At 39.6% G+C, this 21,817-nt stretch overlaps 1 protein-coding gene across 1 annotated transcript in view; it reads left to right on the plus strand.

The window, feature by feature from the left end:
• Positions 1 to 21,817, plus strand: part of LOC128641641 (uncharacterized) — a 505,331-nt gene that overhangs the window by 21,143 nt on the left and 462,371 nt on the right. The window contains 1 exon segment of the mRNA XM_053694177.1: positions 11,988 to 12,263. Coding sequence (XP_053550152.1) covers positions 11,988 to 12,263 — 276 coding nt within the window.

Below are 21,817 nucleotides of genomic sequence, written 5' to 3' on the forward strand. Positions count from 1 at the left end.
TCCATCAACCATTATAAGAATGATATTTATAGATATTCTATGTCTAATACGAAATAATTTAATATGAGGCTATTTGTAGAATCAAGTAAACAAAGTTCCTATTATTGACACTCACTATACATCAAAGTATGTGAAAATTAATATTTAAGAAATTTAAAAAATTAAATATTAAACATTTATCTATGAAGAGTTCATAAACCTATTAAATCTAAAATTATATTTATGTTGCAATAATAGGAATTAACAACAATGTTTTTTCATATTTTTTCTTATCATTTATTTTTTTATTTTTTTATAACTATACTGTTGTGTCATTTTTATCATTGTTAGTTTATTATTTTTTGTTTCACTGTTCTCGTCTTCCTCTGTAATGCACCATTTATACTAGCTCTCTTTTCTTTTGAGGGTGTGTATATTTTTTGATAAATTGTGATTGGTTAAACAACCAGTTAAATGGAGCATTACACAGGTGGGGAACCATCCTATGATTAAGTGCTGAATAGCACGAAACATGTCAGGACCTCGCTCCCCTTCCATGTAACCTTTTTGCTGATGTGCTGTGCTGTGCTGCATTGCACTATTTTTTGTGTGTATCTTTTTGAATTTTTAAATCTTAAGAATAAAAGACTGTGTTTTACTCTACCTTTTGGAGTGCTGCTTATCCTTGAACCTGTATTCTACGAAGCCTGCTCGGCTTCCTTCAGTTGGCACCCCGCTACAAGTACATTTCTTCAGACCGGCCTTTTGAGGACTCCAATTGGCTAGCTACCTACACACCTCCCAAGCTGTAGCTACGTCATCCCCTATACACCGATTAACTATTTAATAACTACCTAGCTAAAATAAATACAAATATACCTGTAAAATAAACCCTAACCTAAGTTACAATTACACCTAACACTACTCTATAAATAAATTAATTACCTAAATTAAATTAAACTAATTACAATTAAATTAAATAAACTAAATTACGAGAAAACCCCCACACTAAATTACAGAAAATAAAAAAGAAATTACAATTTTTTTAAACTAATTACACCTAATCTAATCCCCCTAATAAAATATAAAAGCCCCCCAAAATAAAAAAAGCCCTACCCTATACTTAATTACAAAGAGCCCTTAAAAGGGCCTTTTGCGGGGCATTGCCCCAAAGTAATCAGCCTATCCGGGCAGAAGAGGACATCCAGACCGGAAGAAGTCTTCATCCAAGCGGCATCTTCTTTCTTCATCCTTCCGGAGCGCAGCGGCACCATCTTGAAGACATCCGACGTGGAGCTTCCATCCAGATCGACGACTAGACGATGAATGACGGTTCCTTTAAATGACGTCATCCAAGATGGCGTCCCTCGAACTCCGATTGGTTGATAGGATTCTATCAGCCAATCGGAATTAAGGTAGGAAAAATCCTATTGGCTGATGCAATCAGCCAATAGGATTGAACTCGCATTCTATTGGCTGTTCCAATCAGCCAATAGAATGCCAGCTCAATCCTATTGGCTGGTTGGATCAGCCAATCGGATTGAACTTCAATCCGATTGGCTGATAGCATCAGCCAATAGGATTTTTCCTACCTTAATTGCGATTGGCTGATATAATCCTATCAGCCAATCGGAATTCGAGGGATGCCATCTTGGATGACATCATTTAAAGGAACCATCATTCGTCATCTAGTCGTCGGTCTGGATGGAAGCTCCGCGTCGGATGTCTTCAAGATGGTGCCGCTCCGGAAAGATGAAGAAAGAAGATGCCGCTTGGATGAAGACTTCTTCCGGTCTGGATGTCCTCTTCTGCCCGGATAGGATGAAGACTTCGGACCCTCTGGAGGACCTCTTCTTGCCGGATTGGATGAAGACTTCGGCCCGGCTGGGTGAAGACGGCTCAAGGTAGGGGGATCTTCAGGGGGTTAGTGTTAGTTTTTTTTTAAGGGGGGATTGGGTGGGTTTTAGAGTAGGGGTATGTGGGTGGTGGGTTGTAATGTTGGGGGGGTATTGTATTTTTTTTACAGGTGAAAGAGCTGATTACTTTGGGGCAATGCCCCGCAAAAGGCCCTTTTAAGGGTTATTTGTAATTTAGTATAGGTTAGGGAATTTTATTATTTTGGGGGGCTTTTTATTTTATTAGTGGGATTAGATTAGGTGTAATTAGTTTCAAAAAATTGTAATTTCTTTTTTATTTTCTGTAATTTATTGTTTTTTTTTTCGTAATTTAGTTTATTTAATTTAATTTTAATTAGTTTAATTTAATTTAGGTAATTAATTTATTTATAGAGTAGTGTTAGGTGTAATTGTAACTTAGGTTAGGGTTTATTTTACAGGTATATTTGTATTTATTTTAGCTAAGTAGTTATTAAATAGTTAATAACTATTTAATAACTATTGTACCTAGTTAAAATAAATACAAAGTTGCATGTAAAATAAAAATAAATCCTAAAATAGCTATAATGTAACTATTAGTTATATTGTAGCTATATTAGGGTTTATTTTATAGGTAAGTATTTTGTTTTAAATTGGAATCATTTATTTAATTATAGTAATTTTATTTAGATTTATTTAAATAATATTTAACTTAGGGGGGTGTTAGGGTTAGGGTTAGACTTAGGTTTAGGGTTAATACATTTAGTATAGTGGCGGCGACATTGGGGGTGGCAGATTAGGGGTTAATAATTGTAGGTAGGTGGCGGCGACATTGGGGAAGTCAGATTAGGGGTTAATAAGTATAATGTAGGTGTTGGAGATGTTAGGGGTAGCAGATTAGGGGTTCATAGGTACAACGTAGGTGGCGGCGGTGTCCGGAGCGGCAGATTATGGGTTAATAGTATAATGCAGGTGGCAACGATGTCGGGGGCAGCAGATTAGAGGTTAATAAGTGTAAGGTTAGGGGTGTTTAGACTCGGGGTTCATGTTAGAGTGTTAGGTGTAGACATTAAAAGTATTTTCCCATAGGAAACAATGGGGCTGCGTTAGAAGCTGGACGCTGCTTTTTTGCAGGTGTTAGGTTTTTTTCCAGCCGTCTCAGCCCCATTGTTTCCTATGGGGAAATCGTGCATGAGCACGTTTTAGCCAGCTTACCGCTACTGTAAGCAACGCTGTTATTACAGTGAGAAGTGGAGCTAAATTTGCTCAATGCTCACTTTTCTGAGGCTAACGCAGCCATTCAGAAAACTTGTAATACCAGCGTTGTTTAAAGTGAGCGCTGGAAAAAAAAAGCCTTGTTAGCAACGCAAGTCTTTACCGACAAAACTCGTAATCTAGCAGTATATTTCTTAGTGTCTGTTCGCTATACGTTTAGTAGTCTGCTAATATTCCTCTTAATAATCCCTTATGAATTATTATACTACTATAAAATATTAACACCCAATCACTAGCTTAATTAAACTACCTGTAAGGACATTAACTCACAAGTCTTGCTTCAGCCATGCAAACTTTTTATTACATTGAGGCTATATAAACATTAATACAATATGCAGATTAACTATAATATACATCACTGAATTAAACATCAAAACACATATGCCGATTCTATCATATATATACAGTACTGATGTAGCATCAATATCACACTAATACATGTACCCATTCTATGTGAAAGTATATGGTGTGCTGTAATGGAGGTCTCAGTATAAAGATACTCACATGTGTTGTTACCTTGCATCCAGTGAGAGATAAGAGAGAGAGAGAGAGTTTTTGTGTGTAGGGTCTTATGCAAGTTTTCATCCATCCCCCAATGATGATGTCACTCATATGCAACCCCCCTTGTCCTGTCCAGGTATATGATTACAGCCATGCCATGTGGTTGGAGAAAGGGCATATGGTCACACAAAGGGAATCTCTATATCTTTTTAACTTAAACCAGCTTGTCATAATTAGCAGACAGGGCCTGGTAAGGTGATCTTTCTACATTCCAGTATTTGAATGCGGAGTTAACCCCTTACTGACCACACAACTGAGTTATTACAGTGATATGCCATATATTAAAACTTCCTGACCACATCTGAATTCAGATTATGCCAATATTACAGCCCTCTATCTGTTTGATCCCTATAAATGTTTTCTTGTATTCTGCCTATGTTTATAGCGCTGCAGAATCTGTTGCCGCTCTACACCTGAGACCTCATATATTTGAGCCCTTATAACTTTTTTGTGCATTTAAAAAAAAAAAACAATTGTTATTAGACAGTGCTATTTTGAGTGTAACTGTACTTTGTAATGCATTTTTGATGTGTTTTATTACACTTTTTTGTTTCGTGAAACAATTAACCAGAGCTCTGTACGCGATATTCTGATGCAGGTTAACTTCAATTGCGCTCAATCAATCTCATTTACTTTTAACTTGGAATACAAGCACAAACAGCCGTGATAAACCATTTTTTGCTTGCCCGTAACTGTACCACTCGTAATCTGGCCCTAAGTGGGGCCCTTCCCAGTATATGGAACCTTAATTATTAACTATTTGGTAAAATAGATATTAGACACATACTGACAGTGGCAAAGCACTACTGGTCCAGAATTGAACACATTAGCCATATAGGTATTGAAGCCAATTAGTGGCTGTGTTATGCTGAGGATTAGCAGTGTATTACCAACCTCCAGAGATAACTTTCACATTGGCCTCTAGTTATCAAGGCGTCAACCGCAAATATGCTGGAATTCCGCAGCGTATTTGTGGCGAGGCTGATTCGCCATATTTATGAAGCCCTACAGACCGGCAAAAGTAGAATCTAGTGACGTAAGCTACAATCCGCCGGACTCAGTCCGACACAGATCGATTCTTACGTCACTCCAGATGTGCCGAACGCAAGTTCGGCACAATCTGACTACTTTTGGAATTTATCAAATTCCTAGCAGGTACGCTCGGCACTTTTCCAGCCCAGCGTACCTGGTTTTCAATCCGCTGCCCTGGAGGCGGCGGATCCCATAGGAATCAATGGGAGTCCGACAGCAGCAAAAGATCATGTTCGCTGCTTCCCGATATCCTATTGATTTCTATGGGAGATGTCTGCACCTAACACCCTAACATGTACCCCGAGTCTAAACACCCCTAATCTGCCCCCCTACACCGCCGCCACCTACATTATACTTTTTAACCCCTAAACCGCCACTCCCGGACCCTGCCGCAACTATAATAAATATATTAACCCCTAAACCGCCTCTCCCGGACCCCGCCGCTACCTACATTACATTTATTAACCCCTATCCTGCCCCCCACTACACCGCCGCCACCTACATTAAACTCATTAACCCCTAAACCGCTGCTCCCGGACCCCGCCACAACTAAATTAAATGTTTAACCCCTAAACCGCCGCTCCCGGCCCCAGCCGCCACCTATATTAAACTTATTAACCCCTAAACCTAAGTCTAACACTAACACCCCCTAACAAATATTATTTTAATAAATCCAAATACATATTACTATTATTAACTAAATTATTCCTATTTAAAACTAAATACTTACCTGTAAAATAAACCCTAAGATAGCTACAATATAGCTAATAATTATATTGTAGCTATTTTAGGATTTATTTTTATTTTACAGGCAAGTTTGTATTTATTTTAACTAGGTACAATAGTTATTAAATAGCTATTAACTATTTAATAACTACCTAGCTAAAATAAAGACAAATTTACCTGTAAAATAAATCCTAACCTAAGTTACAATTACACCTAACACTACACTATCAATAAATAAATTAAATAAAATACCTACTAATAAAATAAAAAAGCCCCCCAAAATAATAAAATTCCCTACCCTATACTAAATTACAAAGTAATCAGCTCTTTTACCAACCCTTAAAAGGGCTTTTTGCGGGGCATTGCCCCAAAGTAATCAGCTCTTTTACCTGTAAAAAAAAAAGAAATACAACCCCCCCAACATTAAAACCCACCACCCACATACCCCTACTCTAAAACCCACCCAAACCCCCTTAAAAAACTAACACTTACCCCCTGAAGATCACCCTACCTTGAGCCGTCTTCACCCAGCCGGGCCGAATTCTTCATCCAAGCGGGGCAGAAGAGGTCCTCCATCCGGCCGAAGCCTTCATCCAAGCGGGGCAGAAGAGGTCCTCCATCCGGCCGAAGTCTTCATCCAAGCGGGGCAGAAGAGGTCCTCCATCTGACCGAAGTCTTCATCCAAGCGGCGTCTTCTATCTTCAATCATCCAGAGCGGAGCCATCTTCCATCCAGCCGACGCGGAGCCATACTCTTCCAACGATGTCCTAACACCAAATGCCTGGTCCTTTAAATTACGTCATCCAAGATGGCGTCCATCGAATTCCGATTGGCTGATAGGATTCTATCAGCCAATCGGAATTAAGGTAGGAAAAATCCAATTGGCTGATGCAATCAGCCAATCGGATTAAAGTTCAATCCGATTGGCTGATCCAATCAGCCAATCGGATTGACCTCGCATTCTATTGGCTGTTCCGATCAGCCAATAGAATGCAAGGTCAATCCGATTGGCTGATTGGTTTAGCCAATCGGATTTTTCCTACCTTAATTCTGATTGGCTGATAGAATTCGAGGGACGCCATCTTGGATGACGTCATTTAAAGGACCAGGGATTCGGTGTTTGGAAGTCGTTGGAAGAGGATGGCTCTGCGTCGGCTGGATGGAAGATGGCTCCGCTCCGCATGATTGAAGATAGAAGACGCCGCTTGGATGAAGACTTTGGCCGGATGGAGTACCTCTTCTGCCCCGCTTGGATGAAGACTTCGGCCGGATGGAGGACCTCTTCTGCCCCGCTTGGATGAAGAATTCGGCCCGGCTGGTTGAAGACGGCTCAAGGTAGGGTGATCTTCAGGGGGTTAGTGTTAGGTTTTTTTAAGGGAGGTTTGGGTGGGTTTTAGAGTAGGGGTATGTGGGTGGTGGGTTTCAATGTTGGGGGGGTTATATTTCTTTTTTTTTTTACAGGTAAAAGAGCTGATTACTTTGGGGCAATGCCCCTCAAAAAGCCCTTTTAAGGGCTGGTAAAAGAGCTGATTACTTTGTAATTTAGTATAGAGTAGGGAATTTTATTATTTTGGGGGGCTTTTTTATTTTATTAGGGGGCAAAGATTAGGTGTAATTAGTTTAAACTTCTTGTAATTTTTTTTTATTTTCTGTAATTTAGTTTTTTTTTGTACTATAGTTTAGTTTATTTAATTGTATTTAATTTTAGGTAATTGTAGTTAATTTATTTAATTAATTTAATGATAGTGTAGTCTTAGGTGTAATTGTAACTTAGGTTAGGATTTATTTTACAGGTAATTTTGTATTTATTTTAGCTAGGTAGTTATTAAATAGTTGATAACTATTTACTAACTATTCTTCCTAGTTAAAATAAATACAAACTTGCCTGTAAAATAAAAATAAATCCTAAAATAGCTACAATGTAACTATTAGTTACATTGTAGCTAGCTTGGGGTTTATTTTATAGGTAAGTATTTAGTTTTAATTAACACCTAGATTTAGAGTTTTGAGTTAGAAGGGGTGCGTTAGCTACGCATGTTTTTTTTCCTCTGCACCTTTTAAACAACGCTGGTATTTAGAGTTCTCTGAAGGGCTGCGTTAGGCTCCAAAAAGGGAGCGTAGAGCATAATTTACCGCCACTTCAACTCTAAATACCAGCGTTGCTTACGGACGCGGCCAGCTTCAAAAACGTGCGCGTGCACAATATCCCCATAGGAAACAATGGGGCAGTTTGAGCTGAAAAAAAACCTAACACCTGCAAAAAGCAGCGTTCAGCTCCTAACGCAGCCCCATTGTTTCCTATGGGGAAACACTTCCTACGTCTGCACCTAACACCCTAACATGTACCCCGAGTCTAAACACCCCTAACCTTACACTTATTAACCCCTAATCTGCCGTCCCCGCTATCGCTGACCCCTGCATTTTATTATTAACCCCTAATCTGCCGCTCCGTACACCGCCGCAACCTACATTATTGCTATGTACCCCTAATCTGCTGCCCCTAACATTGCTGACCCCTATACTATATTTATTAACCCCTAATCTGCCCCCCCCCACGTGGCTGCTACCTACCTACACTTATTAACCCCTAATCTGCCGACCGGACCTCGCCGCCACTATAATAAATGTATTAACCCCTAAACCACCTCACTCCTGCCTCAAAAACCCTATAATAAATAGTATTAACCCCTAATCTGCCCTCCCTAACATCGCCGCCACCTAACTTCAAGTATTAACCCCTAATCTGCCGACCGGACCTCGCCGCTACTCTAATAAATGTATTAACCCCTAAAGCTAAGTCTAACCCTAACCCTAACACCCCCCTAAATTAAATATAATTTAAATCTAACGAAATAAAATAAATCTTATTAAATAAATTAATCCTATTTAAAGCTAAATACTTACCTGTAAAATAAACCCTAATATAGCTACAATATAAATAATAATTACATTGTAGCTATTTTAGGATTTATATTTATTTTACAGGCAACTTTGTATTTATTTTAACTAGGTACAATAGTTATTAAATAGTTATTTACTATTTAATAGCTACCTAGTTAAAATAATTACAAAATTACCTGTAAAATAAATCCTAACCTAAGTTACAATTAAACTTAACACTACACTATCAATAAATTAATTAACTAAACTATCTACAATTATCTACAATTAAATCAACTAAACTAAATTACAAAAAAACAAACACTAAATTACAAAAAAAAAAAAAGATTACAAGAATTTTAAACTAATTACACCTACTCTTAGCCCCCTAAAAAAATAACAAAGCCCCCCAAATTAAAAAAATGCCCTACCCTATTCTAAATTACGAAAAGTTAACAGCTCTTTTACCTTACCAGCCCTTAAAAGGGCCTTTTGCGGAGCATGCCCCAAAGAAAACAGCTCTTTTGCATTTAAAAAAAACATACAATCCCCCCCAACATTACAACCCACCACCCACATACCCCTAATCTAACCCAAACCCCCCTTAAAAACCTAACACTAAGCCCCTGAAGATCTTCCTACCTTATCTTCACCACGCCGGGTATCACCGATCCGTCCAGAAGAGGGTCCGAAGTCTTCATCCTATCCGGCAAGAAGAGGTCCAGAAGAGGGTCTGAAGTCTTCATCCTATCCGGCAAGAAGAGGACATCCGGACCGGTAGACATGTTCATCCAGGCGGCGTCTTCTATCTTCATCCATCCGGCACGGAGCGGGACCATCTTGAAGCAGCCGACGCGGATCCATCCTCTTCTTCCGGCGACTCCCGACGAATGAAGGTTCCTTTAAGTGACGTCATCCAAGATGGCGTCCCTCGAATTCCGATTGGCTGATAGGATTCTATCAGCCAATCGGAATTAAGGTAGGAAAAATCTGATTGGCTGATTGAATCAGCCAATCAGATTCAAGTTCAATCCGATTGGCTGATTGGATCAGCCAATCAGATTGAACTCCCATTCTTTTGGCTGTTCCGATCAGCCAATAGAATGCGAGCTCAATCTGATTGGCTGATTGGATCAGCCAATCGGATTGAACTTGAATCTGATTGGCTGATTCAATCAGCCAATCAGATTTTTCCTACCTTAATTCCGATTGGCTGATAGAATCCTATCAGCCAATCGGAATTCGAGGGACTCCATCTTGGATGACGTCACTTAAAGGAACCTTCATTCGTCGGGAGTCGCCGGAAGAAGAGGATGGATCCGCGTCGGCTGCTTCAAGATGGTCCCGCTCTGCGCCGGATGGATCAAGATAGAAGACACTGTCTGGATGAACATGTCTACCGGTCCGGATGTCCTCTTCTTGCTGGATAGGATGAAGACTTCGGACCCTCTTCTGGACCTCTTCTTGCTGGATAGGATGAAGACTTCGGACCCTCTTCTGGACGGATCGGTGATACCCGGCGTGGTGAAGATAAGGTAGGGAGATCTTCAGGGGCTTAGTGTTAGGTTTTTAAGGGGGGTTTGGGTTAGATTAGGGGTATGTGGGTGGTGGGTTGTAATGTTGGGGGGGGGTATTGTATGTTTTTTTTAAATGCAAAAGAGCTGTTTTCTTTGGGGCATGCCCCACAAAAGGCCCTTTTAAGGGCTGGTAAGGTAAAAGAGCTGTTAACTTTTTATTTTAGAATAGGGTAGGGCTTTTTTTATTTTGGGGGGCTTTGTTATTTTTTTAGGGGGCTTAGAGTAGGTGTAATTAGTTTAAAATTCTTGTAATTTTTTTTGTAATTTAGTGTTTGTTTTTTTTGTAATTTAGTTTAGTTGATTTAATTGAAGATAATTGTAGATAGTTTAGTTAATTAATTTATTGATAGTATAGTGTTAGGTTTAATTGTAACTTAGGTTAGGATTTATTTTACAGGTAATTTTGTAATTATTTTAACTAGGTAGCTATTAAATAGTAAATAACTATTTAATAACTATTGTACCTAGTTAAAATAAATACAAAGTTGCCTGTAAAATAAATATAAATCCTAAAATAGCTACAATGTAATTATTATTTATATTGTAGCTATATTAGGGTTTATTTTACAGGTAAGTATTTAGCTTTAAATAGGATTAATTTATTTAATAAGATTTATTTTATTTCGTTAGATTTAAATTATATTTAATTTAGGGGGGTGTTAGGGTTAGGGTTAGACTTAGCTTTAGGGGTTAATACATTTATTAGAGTAGCGGCGAGGTCCGGTCGGCAGATTAGGGGTTAATACTTGAAGTTAGGTGGCGGCGATGTTAGGGAGGGCAGATTAGGGGTTAATACTATTTATTATAGGGTTTTTGAGGTGGGAGTGAGGCGGTTTAGGGGTTAATACATTTATTATAGTGGCGGCAAGGTCCGGTCGGCAGATTAGGGGTTAATAAGTGTAGGTAGGTAGCAGCGACATGGGGGGGGGGCAGATTAGGGGTTAATAAATATTATGTAGGTGTTGGCGATGTTAGGGGCAGCAGATTAGGGGTACATAGGGATAATGTAGGTTGCGGCGGTGTGCGGTTGGCAGATTAGGGGTTAAAAAAATTTATTATAGTGGCGGCGATGTGGGGGGGCCTCGGTTTAGGGGTACAAAGGTAGTTTATGGGTGTTAGTGTACTTTAGAGCGCAGTAGTTAAGAGCTTTATGAACTGGCGTTAGCCCATAAAGCTCTTAACTCCTGACTTTTTTCTGCGGCTGGAGTTTTGTCGTTAGAGTCCTAACGCTCACTTCAGCCAAGACTCTAATTACCAGCGTTAGGAAGATCCCATTGAAAAGATAGGATACGCAATTGGCGTAAGGGGATCTGCGGTATGGAAAAGTCACGGCTGGAAAGTGAGCGTTAGACGCTTTCCTGACTGACTCTAAATACCAGCGGGTGGCCAAAACCAGCGTTAGGACCCCTTAACGCTGGTTTTGACGGCTAACGCAGAACTCTAAATCTAGGCGTTAGTTAATAATAGTAATTTTTATTTAGATTTATTTAAATAATATTTAAGTTTAGGGGTTAATAAGTTTAATATAGTGGCGACGGTGTAGCGGGGGCAGGATAGGGGTTAATAAATTTAATATAGGTGGTGGCGGTATAGGGGGTGGCAGATTCCGGGGGCGGCGGTATAGGGGGTAAAACAGTATAGTATAGTGTGGGTGCTTAGTGACAGGGGTATCAATAAAGCTGGGAAAAAGCCGAGGAGCAGCGAGATCGATGACTGATAAATAACACAGTCCGCTGCTTATCGCTCCGTACTTAGTGCGCAGCTTTTTGACAGCTTTATTGATAAATTTGGCGAGCGTATTCAGGTCCGCGGCAGCGAGGTTAGGCGAACTTAGGCGGGCGTATTGGGGCCGGCGAATGCAGGTAAGTACGGAGCTTCATAAATAGAGGCTTATGTGTTTAACCAATCTGTGGAAGTTAAACACATAGTTCAATGAAAACAATATTGTAATAATAAAACACTCCAGCACATTAGGACATTTATTATTGTTCCAATAATGTTACTCTTTCAGTTTATTATGACTAAAATAGGATCATGATCTATATCTGGTGGAAATGTCTAATGTGTTTGTCTTATCTTACAGCGCTTCCTACAATCAGCAATATTGAGAAGTTGGGTGACCAGCTGCTGTGCTCAGTCACTGGGTTCTACCCAAAAGATATCTCTGTTGCATTATTTATGGATGGAAAAGTGCTGAGCAGTTCTACTTTGGTCAGTAACCAGAATATAGATGGCACATACAGCATTAATATATCTGCACCATTCACAGAGATGGAAAAATCGAAGTCATTTTTCTGCAAAGTTCAACACAAATATCTACCAAGCCCCCTTGAGAAGCATGTACAGCTGGTGGTTGAAGGTGAGATGATGGCCCTTAATGTATGTGCACTGCACTGGTAACTTAATAATTGTGTGGTGTAAAAATAAAGGGCTGAATAATAATAAATAAATCATGGTAACATAGTGCAAGATTACACATATTTTGTTGTGATTACAATAGCTCATGATTATAAGGTAGATGTAATTCCAGATGTTATCTATATGTTATATCTATATTCTAACCTTTTTTTAAATAGAAAATCTTGTTAATGTGGGTAACTAGACCACTAGCTATAGTAAGGACTGTCAGACAGTATTTGGACTCTAAGATCTACACATAAGTATGAATAAAGAGGCAAGAGAAGACTGATTCTCTCCTCACCTGATCTTGGAGGTATTCAATACAATCACCTTCAATTCAGCCCCTAGCAACTTAGAGATGTAGTTGACATTAGAAAGGAGATAAACTAGTCTGAGGGGGTCACTTGACCCTCTGGTTTTAATATGGGTATTGTGATAGGATTTCTAAACTGAAGACTGACACTGGTATGGTAGGCACAGGATTCTCAGCAGGTACAGGATACCCAGCGGGTACTGTCATGGGATACCAGGTAGGTACAGCAGACACAGCTTCAGGAATAGGATGAGCATACACCAGTATCAGGTTATTCTGCTTGACTTTCAGGATCCAGGTGAGCATACACAAGTATCAAGGTAATTATGTTTGGTTACAGGAGCAAGTTAAGCATACACATGTATCAATGTAAGTATGCTTTGCCTCATGAGCCAGGGGAGCATACACAGGTATCAAGGTAAATAGGCTTTGCCTCAATAGTCAGGTGAGCATACACAGGTATCAAAGTAAGTAGGCTTGGTCTCAGGAGCAAGGTGAGCAGACACAGGTATCAAGGTAAGTATGCTTGGTCTCAGGAGCAAGGTGAGCATACACAGGTATGAAGGTACATATGCTTGGTCTCAGGAGCAAGGTGACCATACACAGGAGCCAGGTAAGTGCTTGGAATCAGGAACAGGGAGGATTGAGCAATAACTTAGCCCAGAGTGATGGGCTGGGTAAGCTTTTATAGGAATCCCCACACCTGAGTCCTCCAGGTGGGAATTCCTATAATCAGGGACTGACCCTTTCAATCTAGGCAGCGTGTTGCCGTGCATGCCTAGAGAGCTGCAGCTGTAGCTGCTACACTGACTGTTTTCTGCGTCCCTCCATGTGGGACACCGAGTAGCGATCCACGCTCGGGTTTTGCCGAGACAGGGTCCTCCCAACTCGGTGCAGGTAGGAATCCTTACAGTGCCCCCTTTATAGACGTAACCTCAAGGAACAACTGTGAACAGGATGATCAGGATGTTTCTTCTTAAGGTCTCTTAGACGTGCAGGAGGATGCACTTCAGATGCTGGCACCCAACTTCTCTCATCAGGACCATATCCCTTCCAATGGATGAGATACTCCAATCTTCCCCTGCGATGTCTGGCATACAGGATTTCTTCAACTTCATATTCCTCTGATCCATCCAGAATGAGAGGTCCTGGAGAAGGCAATTTGCGAGATGGAAATGGGTCAGGAACTGCAGGTTTGAGAAGAGAGGCATGAAAAACAGGAGTATATATGGCAACTGGATATGAATTGCAACTTGAGATATATTTTTTCAATGGTAAAAGGTCTAATGAAACAAGGACCTAATTTCTTGGAAGGAAGAGCAAGTTGAAGGTGAGCAGTGGATAAGAATACTTTGTCTTCAACTTGATAGGCAGGAGTAGGTCACCTCTTTTTGTCAGCATAATGTTTGTATTGTTGTTGGTCTCCAACTAGAGTGAAATGTAAATTTTGATGAATTAAAGTGCCCTTGTTTTTAATCGAATTTTTAGCATCAAAATTGACATTCACTTTAATAAGTGTATGTAGGTGGCGGTGATATTAGGGGCAGCAGATTAGGGGTTAATAACGGTTTGTAGGTGGCAGCGATGTTGGGGATGGCAGATTAGGGGTTAATAACTGTAGGTAGGTGGTGACGATGTTAGGGGCAGCAGATTAGGGGTGTTTAGACTCAGGGTTTATGTTAGGGTGTTAGGTTTAAACATAACTTTTTATTTCCCCATAGACATTAATGGGGCTGCATTACAGAGCTTTCCATTCCGCGATCGCAGGGCTTTTTTTTTGCCGTCTCTCCCCATTGATGTCTATGGTGAAATAGTGCACAAGCACGTCAAAGCAGCGCATGTTTTCAGTGCGGTATGGAGCTCATTGCAACCATATCGCCCGCACAAGCCTGCTTTTTACAAACCTGTAATACCAGCGCTATAGGGGGGTGGAATAACGTCGCTTTTGCTGCGGTCGTTAATTTCCCTATAGCGCTCAAAACTCATAATCTGGCTGTTTATTAGACTAGAAATACTATTTTGAATGCGAATGTGACATTTGAATTTGAGTGTAGTATTCAAATTCGAATATTACATTATTTATAAAACACAGTTGTAGACTAGAAATACTATTTGTATTGTTACATTTGAATTCGAATGTCACATTCAAATTCGAATAATACATTTTGAAATTGAATGTGATATAAAATAAATAGCTAAACATTCTTTTATGCAAACGAATATTTTTGAATGTTATTGAAAAATTCTAAAACGAAAATTTGAAAATAGAATGTTATATAAACATTTGAAATCCAATTCAAATGAACGAATGTATAAAAAGTTGTTTTAAATTTTTAGAAACATTTGCTCATCCATAGTCATTTCTATGATCTCAAACTGCACTGCCTGTTCTTTTATTTTCTTTGCAATCAGTAAAGTTCCATACATACACCCAATCCCTCACAGAATAAATCAGCCACAAGATCAACTCCTTGTCATTCATAGCCCCATTCTTGAGACCTGGGACCAATTTTTGCAAAATCTTGAGTCACAATATGAAGATCCCTATAAGTCCTCTACTGCACAAGTAAAGATCTGTACCCTTAACCGAGGCCTGTCCGATATTTTTAAAGATGAATTTGCATGAGTAGGAATTCCTAAGACTCTTGAAAGCCTTATCTTTTTGTCAATCCAGATTGACTGCCATCTTAGGGAGAGGCACATGGAAAAGGCTGCTACTTATAGCCCTCCCCACAAGCAGTTTGTGCGCCCTCTGCCTTCACCCTCACCAACTAACTCCAGTAAAGATCCTATGCAAATTGTTGTCAGAGGTCACGTTTTCGAAGCTGAACATCAAAGAAGATGATTGCTAAATCTCTTTTTATACTGTGGAAAGCCTGAAAATTTAGCCCAAGTGTGCACCACCAAGCCCAAAACTACTAGGGGTAAGCAACCTCTTCCCCTTTTGTCCATTGGTCAAATGCCAAGATAGTCAAATCCTCATTTGTCCCTACCTCTCTCTCTTTATAATTGGACAAGAACTCAGTTAAGTTATTTGCTATGATCGATTCAGGGGCCAGTGGATGCTTTTTGGACACTCAATTAGCCCAAAGTCTGCAGATACCCAGTGTCCCTTAAGAAAAAACAATTCATATACAGCTTATTGATGGGTCTCCATTGAAAATTGTCCCAATCATAAGAGAAACCATTTCCATATTGATCACAATTGGACCTGGACATCAGGAGAATATGATCTTTGACTTAGTAACTTCACCAGTGTTTCCTTTGGTTGTGAAGACCTAATCCGTTAATCAACTGGGAAACTGGAACTGTGCACTTTAAATCTTAATTTTGCCTTCAGTACTGTCTTAAGTCCCTCATCAATGCTACCCTCCAACCTGAGAAACCAGTAAAACCTCCTGTTCAAATACCAGAAATGTATCAGGATTTCCATGATGTATTTGAAAAAAAAATGAGGTGATACTCTTCTGCCCCATAGAGAGTATGATTGTCCAATTGATCTCCTCCCTGGAGCTCCAATTCCCTTTTGGTGCATTTATCCATTGAGGCCCATTTATCAAGCTCCGTATGGAGCTTGTAGGCCCGTGTTTCTGGCAAGTTTTCAGACTCTCCAGAAACAGCAGTTATGAAGCAGCGGTCTAAAGACCGCTGCTTCATAACTCTGTCTGCCTGCTCTGATGAGGCAGACAGGAATCTCCACAATTTAACCCAATCGAGTACGATCCCTGCTGGCGGCCGCGAGTCTGCAGGGGGCGCATTGCACCAGAAGCTCTTGTGAGCTGCTGGTGCAATGCTGAATACGGAGAGCATATTGCTCTCCGCGTTCAGCGAGGTCTTGCGGACCTGATCCACACTGTCAAATCAGGTCCGCAAGACCTTTAATAAATAGGCCTCTATATCTGAACCTGAGTTAAAAGTGTTAAAAAGAATATATTGAAGAAAATCTTCAGAAAGGGTTTATTAAATAGTACAAGTCATCTGCTGGGGCTGGCATATTTTTTGTCTGCAAAAAAGATGGAGGACTTCACCCATGCATAGACTACAGGGAGCTCAATGCCATTACTGTAAAAAACAAATATCCATTACCACTTATAACAGAACTTATGGATCGACTCAGATCCACAGTTATATTCAGTAAAATTGATCTAAGGTGCTTATAATTTTGTTAGAGTATGAAGAGGACATTTCATTCACGTTATGGGCATTATGAATACACTGTGATGCCCTTTGGTCTGTGTAATGCCCCTGCTACTCTCTAGAGGTTTGTCAATGATATCTTCCGTGATATCCTGGATATTTACGTAATAGCTATACTCATTTACTCTTCTTCTGTACAACAACATTATGATCATGTGAGAACTGTGTTGTCCCGTCTAAGAAGCATCTTTAACACTTACCCAGATGAATTCCTAGGTTTCATCTTAACACCTAGAAAAAATTGTATAAACTCCAAGAAAATTGAGGCCATAATCAACTGGCCCACTCCAGACAGTAAAAAAAGCTATTCAACGTTTTGTAGGCTTTGCAATTTTTTACAGAAAGTTTATAAGGAATTTGTCTTGTGTTATTCAACCCATTACAGCGCTTACTAAGAAGAATGTTAAATTTCATTGGACCGACAAAGCACAATTAGCCTTTGACAATTTAAAACAGCTTTTTACCTCCTCACCCAACCCGTTTTACCTGAACCACAACAGCCCTTCTATGTGGAAGTTGATTCCTCTGAAACAGCCTTTGGAGCAGTATTGTCTCAAAGAGCTGGTGACAATGATTACCTTCATTCTGTGGCCTTCCTGTCTCAAGTTATCTCCCCAGCAAAAAGAAACTGATGTAGGGTATAGAGAACTACTTGTCATAAAAACAGCGTTTGAGGAATGGAGACATCTAATGGAGTGGGCTGATCACCCCATTACTGTGTTCACAGACCATAGAAATCTAGAGTATTTACGTATATAGCTTTATAGTCGATCTACACCCTGGTCAATAAAACACTTTAGTTTTCGTGATAGTTGATAGTGATTTTGTTGCCACTAAGGGCATACAAGATGCAGATCATACAGCTACCATATTTCTGCAAGAGATTTTTCATTTGTATGGCTTGCCAGAGTCTATAGTGTCTGATAGGGACCCCCAATTCACGTATAAATTCTGGACAGCGTTTTGCTAGGGACTACACATTCGGCAGGCTTGATCAACTGCCTTTCACCCCCCAAAACAGAACACACACATGAAACTTGAACAGTATCTTATATGTTATACTTCTATGTTACAAGAAGACTGGGCTCAATACCTTGCTTTGACTGAATTCACCTATAATAATCAAGTTCATAGGTCTACATCCATGTCTTCCTTCCTGTGTGCATATGGGAACCATCCAACCAAGCTACCTGGATCCCCTCTCCAAAGCTCAGTTCCAGCTGCTGAATCCATGCTTACAAGAGGCCCATAATACCTTTTCTATTATAAAGAAGCGATTATTGGAGGCTATAATTGGCACCGCTTGAAGGATCCATCCGGCTGGCGAAGTACTAATCCAAGCGGAAAGAAGTCTTCATCCAGGCGACCTCTTCAATCTTCATCAAGCCAGTGAAGTCCTCATTCAGGTGGCAAGAAGTCTTCATCCAGGCACCATCTTCTATCTTTATCCATCCGGCGTGGAGTGGGTCCATCTTGAAGACATCTGGCACGGAGCATCCTCTTCATATGGTCGCCTCCCTAAACTGAAGCTTCAATGCAAGTGATGTCATCAAAGATGGTGTCCCTTGCATTCCTATTGGCTTAAAGATTTCTATCAGCCAATAGGAATTAAAGCTGCAAAAATCCTATTGGCTGTTCCAATCAACCAATAGGATTGAACTTTCAGGATTTTTTCATCTTTATTTCCTTTTCACTGATAGAAATCTTTCAGCCAATAGGAATGCAAGGAACGCTATCTTTGATGATGTCACTTGCATTGAAGCTTCAGTTTACGACCATATGAAGAGGATGCTCCGCGCCGGATGTCTTGAAGATGGACCCGCTCCGCGCCGGATGAATGAAGATAGAAGATGCTGCCTGGATGAAGACTTCTTGCCGCTTGGATGAGGACTTCGCTGGCTGGATAAAGATCGAAAAGGCCACCTGGATGAAGATTTCTTGCACCTTAGATGAGGACTTTGTCGGCTGGATGGATCCTTCAAGCGGGGACTTCAATAACTGTAAGTGGCTCGTCGGGGTTTAGTGTCAGGTTTTTTTAAGGTTTTTTTTGGGTGGGTTTTTATTTTAGCTCAGGGTTTGGGCTTTTCCTAAAAGAGCTGCTTGCCCTTTTAGGGCAGGGCAATAGAGCTAAATGCCCTTTTAAGAGCAATGCCCAAACAAATGCCATTTTCAGGGCAATGGTTAGCTTAGGTTTATTTAGATAGGTTTTTATTTGGGGGGTTGGTTGGGTGGGTGGTGGGTTTTACTGTTGGGGGGTTGTTTGTATTTTTTTTACAGATAAAAGAGCTGATATCTTTGAGGCAATGCCCCACAAAAGGCCCTTTTAAGGGCTATTGTCAGTTTAGTGTAGGCTAGGGTTTTTTATTTTGGGGGGGCTTTTTTATGTTGATAGGGCTTTTAGATTAGGAGTAATTTATTTTTATTTTTTGTTTCTTATTTTTCGTAATATAGTTATTTTACTATTTTTTGTAATTATTTATATTTTTTATTGTAATTAGTTACTTTGTAATTTTTAGGATTTTTTTAATGTGTAGTTTAGGTTTTTTTAATTAATAGTTAGTTTAATTGTAGTTTAAATATTATATTAGTTTAATTGTTAGTTTAAAATTATTTTTTTTAAATTTGACAGTTAAGTTTTCATTTAATTTAAGATAGGGAAATCGTAATTTTTAATTTTAATATAAAGTTAGGGGTGTGTTAGGTTTAGGGGTTAAATTAGTTTATTTCGTTGTGGGGGGCTTTCGATTTCGGTGTTAATAGTTTATTTTAGTATATTTCATTGTGGGGGGCTTGCGGTTTAGGGGGATAATATTTTATTATAGTATATTTCTTTGTGGGGGGCTTGTAGTTTTAGTGGTTAATAGGATTATTATAGCGGTGGTGTGAGCGGATGGCAGATTAGGGGTTAATGATATTTAAATAGTGTTTGCGATGCGGGAGGGCAGTGGTTTTGGGGGTAATAGGTTTATAGTGGCTACAATGTCGGGGAGCGGCGGAATAGGGGTTAATAAAATTTTTTAGTGGCAGCGATGTCCGGAGCGGCAGATTAGGGGTTAATAATTTTAATTTAGGGTTTACGATGCAAGAGGGCCTCGGTTTAGGGGTTAATAGGTAGTTTATGGGTGTTAGTGTACTTTTTAACACTTTAGTTATGAATTTTATGGTACAGCTTTGTAACGTAAAACTCATAACTACTGACTTTCAGATGGCGGTACGGATCTTGTCGGTATAGGGTGTACCACTCAGTTTTTAACCTCCCAGGCAAACTCGTAATACCGGCGCTATGGAAGTCCCATTGAAAAAGGACTTTTTTAAAAGTGCGGTACTAAAGCTACGTGACTGGGTAAAAGGTGTTCGGTATGCCTATACTGAAAAGACCTGTAATACCAGCGTTAGGGAAAAAGCAGCGTTATGAGCCATAACGCTGCTATTTGACTCATAACACCAAACTCGTAAGCTAGCTAACTGTAATATTCAAATGCAACATTCAAGTTTGAATGCTACATTTGAATTTAAATGTCACATTTGGATTTGAAATAGTATTTCTAGTCTACAACTATGTTTTATAAATGTAATATTCAAATTTGGATGCTACATTGGAATTTGAATATCACATTCAAATTTGAAATATTATTTCTAGTCTAATACTGTATTTTATAAATGTAATATTCAAATTTGAATGTCAAATTCGAATGTCACATTCAAATTCGAAATAGTATTTCTAGTCTACAAATTTGAATTTGAATGTCACATTCAAATTTGAATGTAGCTTTCAAATTTGAAATAGCATTTCTAGTCTACAACTGTGTTTTATAAATTTAATATTTGAAATCTGTAAATAACATATGATAATCAAATTTTTATGAATATTCGTTCTTATCAACATTCGATTATGTAAATCGAATTTCTACAATAACATTCGTTCTGACATTTGAATTTGAATATAAACACATTCGCTCATCCCTAGAAACAACCTGATGCAAATCACTAAAGTCTTTAGCAGAAACAAAGTCCACAATACACTGGTGTTTGATGAGAATAATAAAAGGTACAGAATACCTATTAGGTACAGCAGGCACAGATGATCTGAAGAAGGCTGACCCTGGTATGGCAGGCACAGGATACCCAGTGGATACTGTTGGTGAGACTGTCACAGAATACCAGGTAGGTACAGCAGGCACAGTTGGTTTGAAGAAGGCTGTCACTGGTATGATAGACACACGTTTCTCAGCAGGCACAAGATATCCAGCAGGTACTGTTGGTGAGACTGTCACGGGATACTAGGTAGATACAGCAGGCACAGCTGACTTGAAAAAGGCTGTCACTGGTATGATAGACACAGGTTTCTCAGCAGGCACAGAATACCCAGTGGGTACTGTTGGTGAGACTGTCACCAGGTAGGTACAGTTGACACTGCTTCAGGAACAGGATGAGCATACACCAGTATCAGGTTATTCTGCTTGACTTTCAGGATCCATGTGTGCATACACAGGTATCAAGGTAAGTATGTTTGGTCACAGGAGCCAGGGGAGCATACACGGGTATCAAGGTAAATAGACTTGGTCTCAGTAGCCAGGTGAGCATACACAGGTATCAAGGTAAGTAGGCTTTGTCTCAAGAGTCAGGTGAGCATACACAGGTATTAAAGCAAGTAGGCTTGTCTCAGGTGCCAGGTGAGCATACACAGGTATCAAGGTAAGTATGCTTGGTTTTATGAGCCAGGTAAGCATACACAGGTATCAATGTAAGAAGGCTTGGTCTAAGGAGCCAGGTGAGCATACACAGGTATCAAGGTAAGTATGATTGGTCTTAGGAGCCAGGTGAATATACATAGGTATCAATATAAGTAGGCTTGGTCTCGGGAGCAAGGTGAGCATACACAGGTATCAACGTAAGTATGCTTGGTCTCAGGAGCAAGGTAAGCATACACAGGCTGATTTGATCAGCCAATAGGATATAAGTAGTTCTCATCCTATTGGCTGATTTAAAATTTTCAGTCAATA

This window comes from Bombina bombina, chromosome 11 (genome assembly GCF_027579735.1).
Source record: "Bombina bombina isolate aBomBom1 chromosome 11, aBomBom1.pri, whole genome shotgun sequence".
NCBI lineage: Eukaryota > Metazoa > Chordata > Amphibia > Anura > Bombinatoridae > Bombina > Bombina bombina.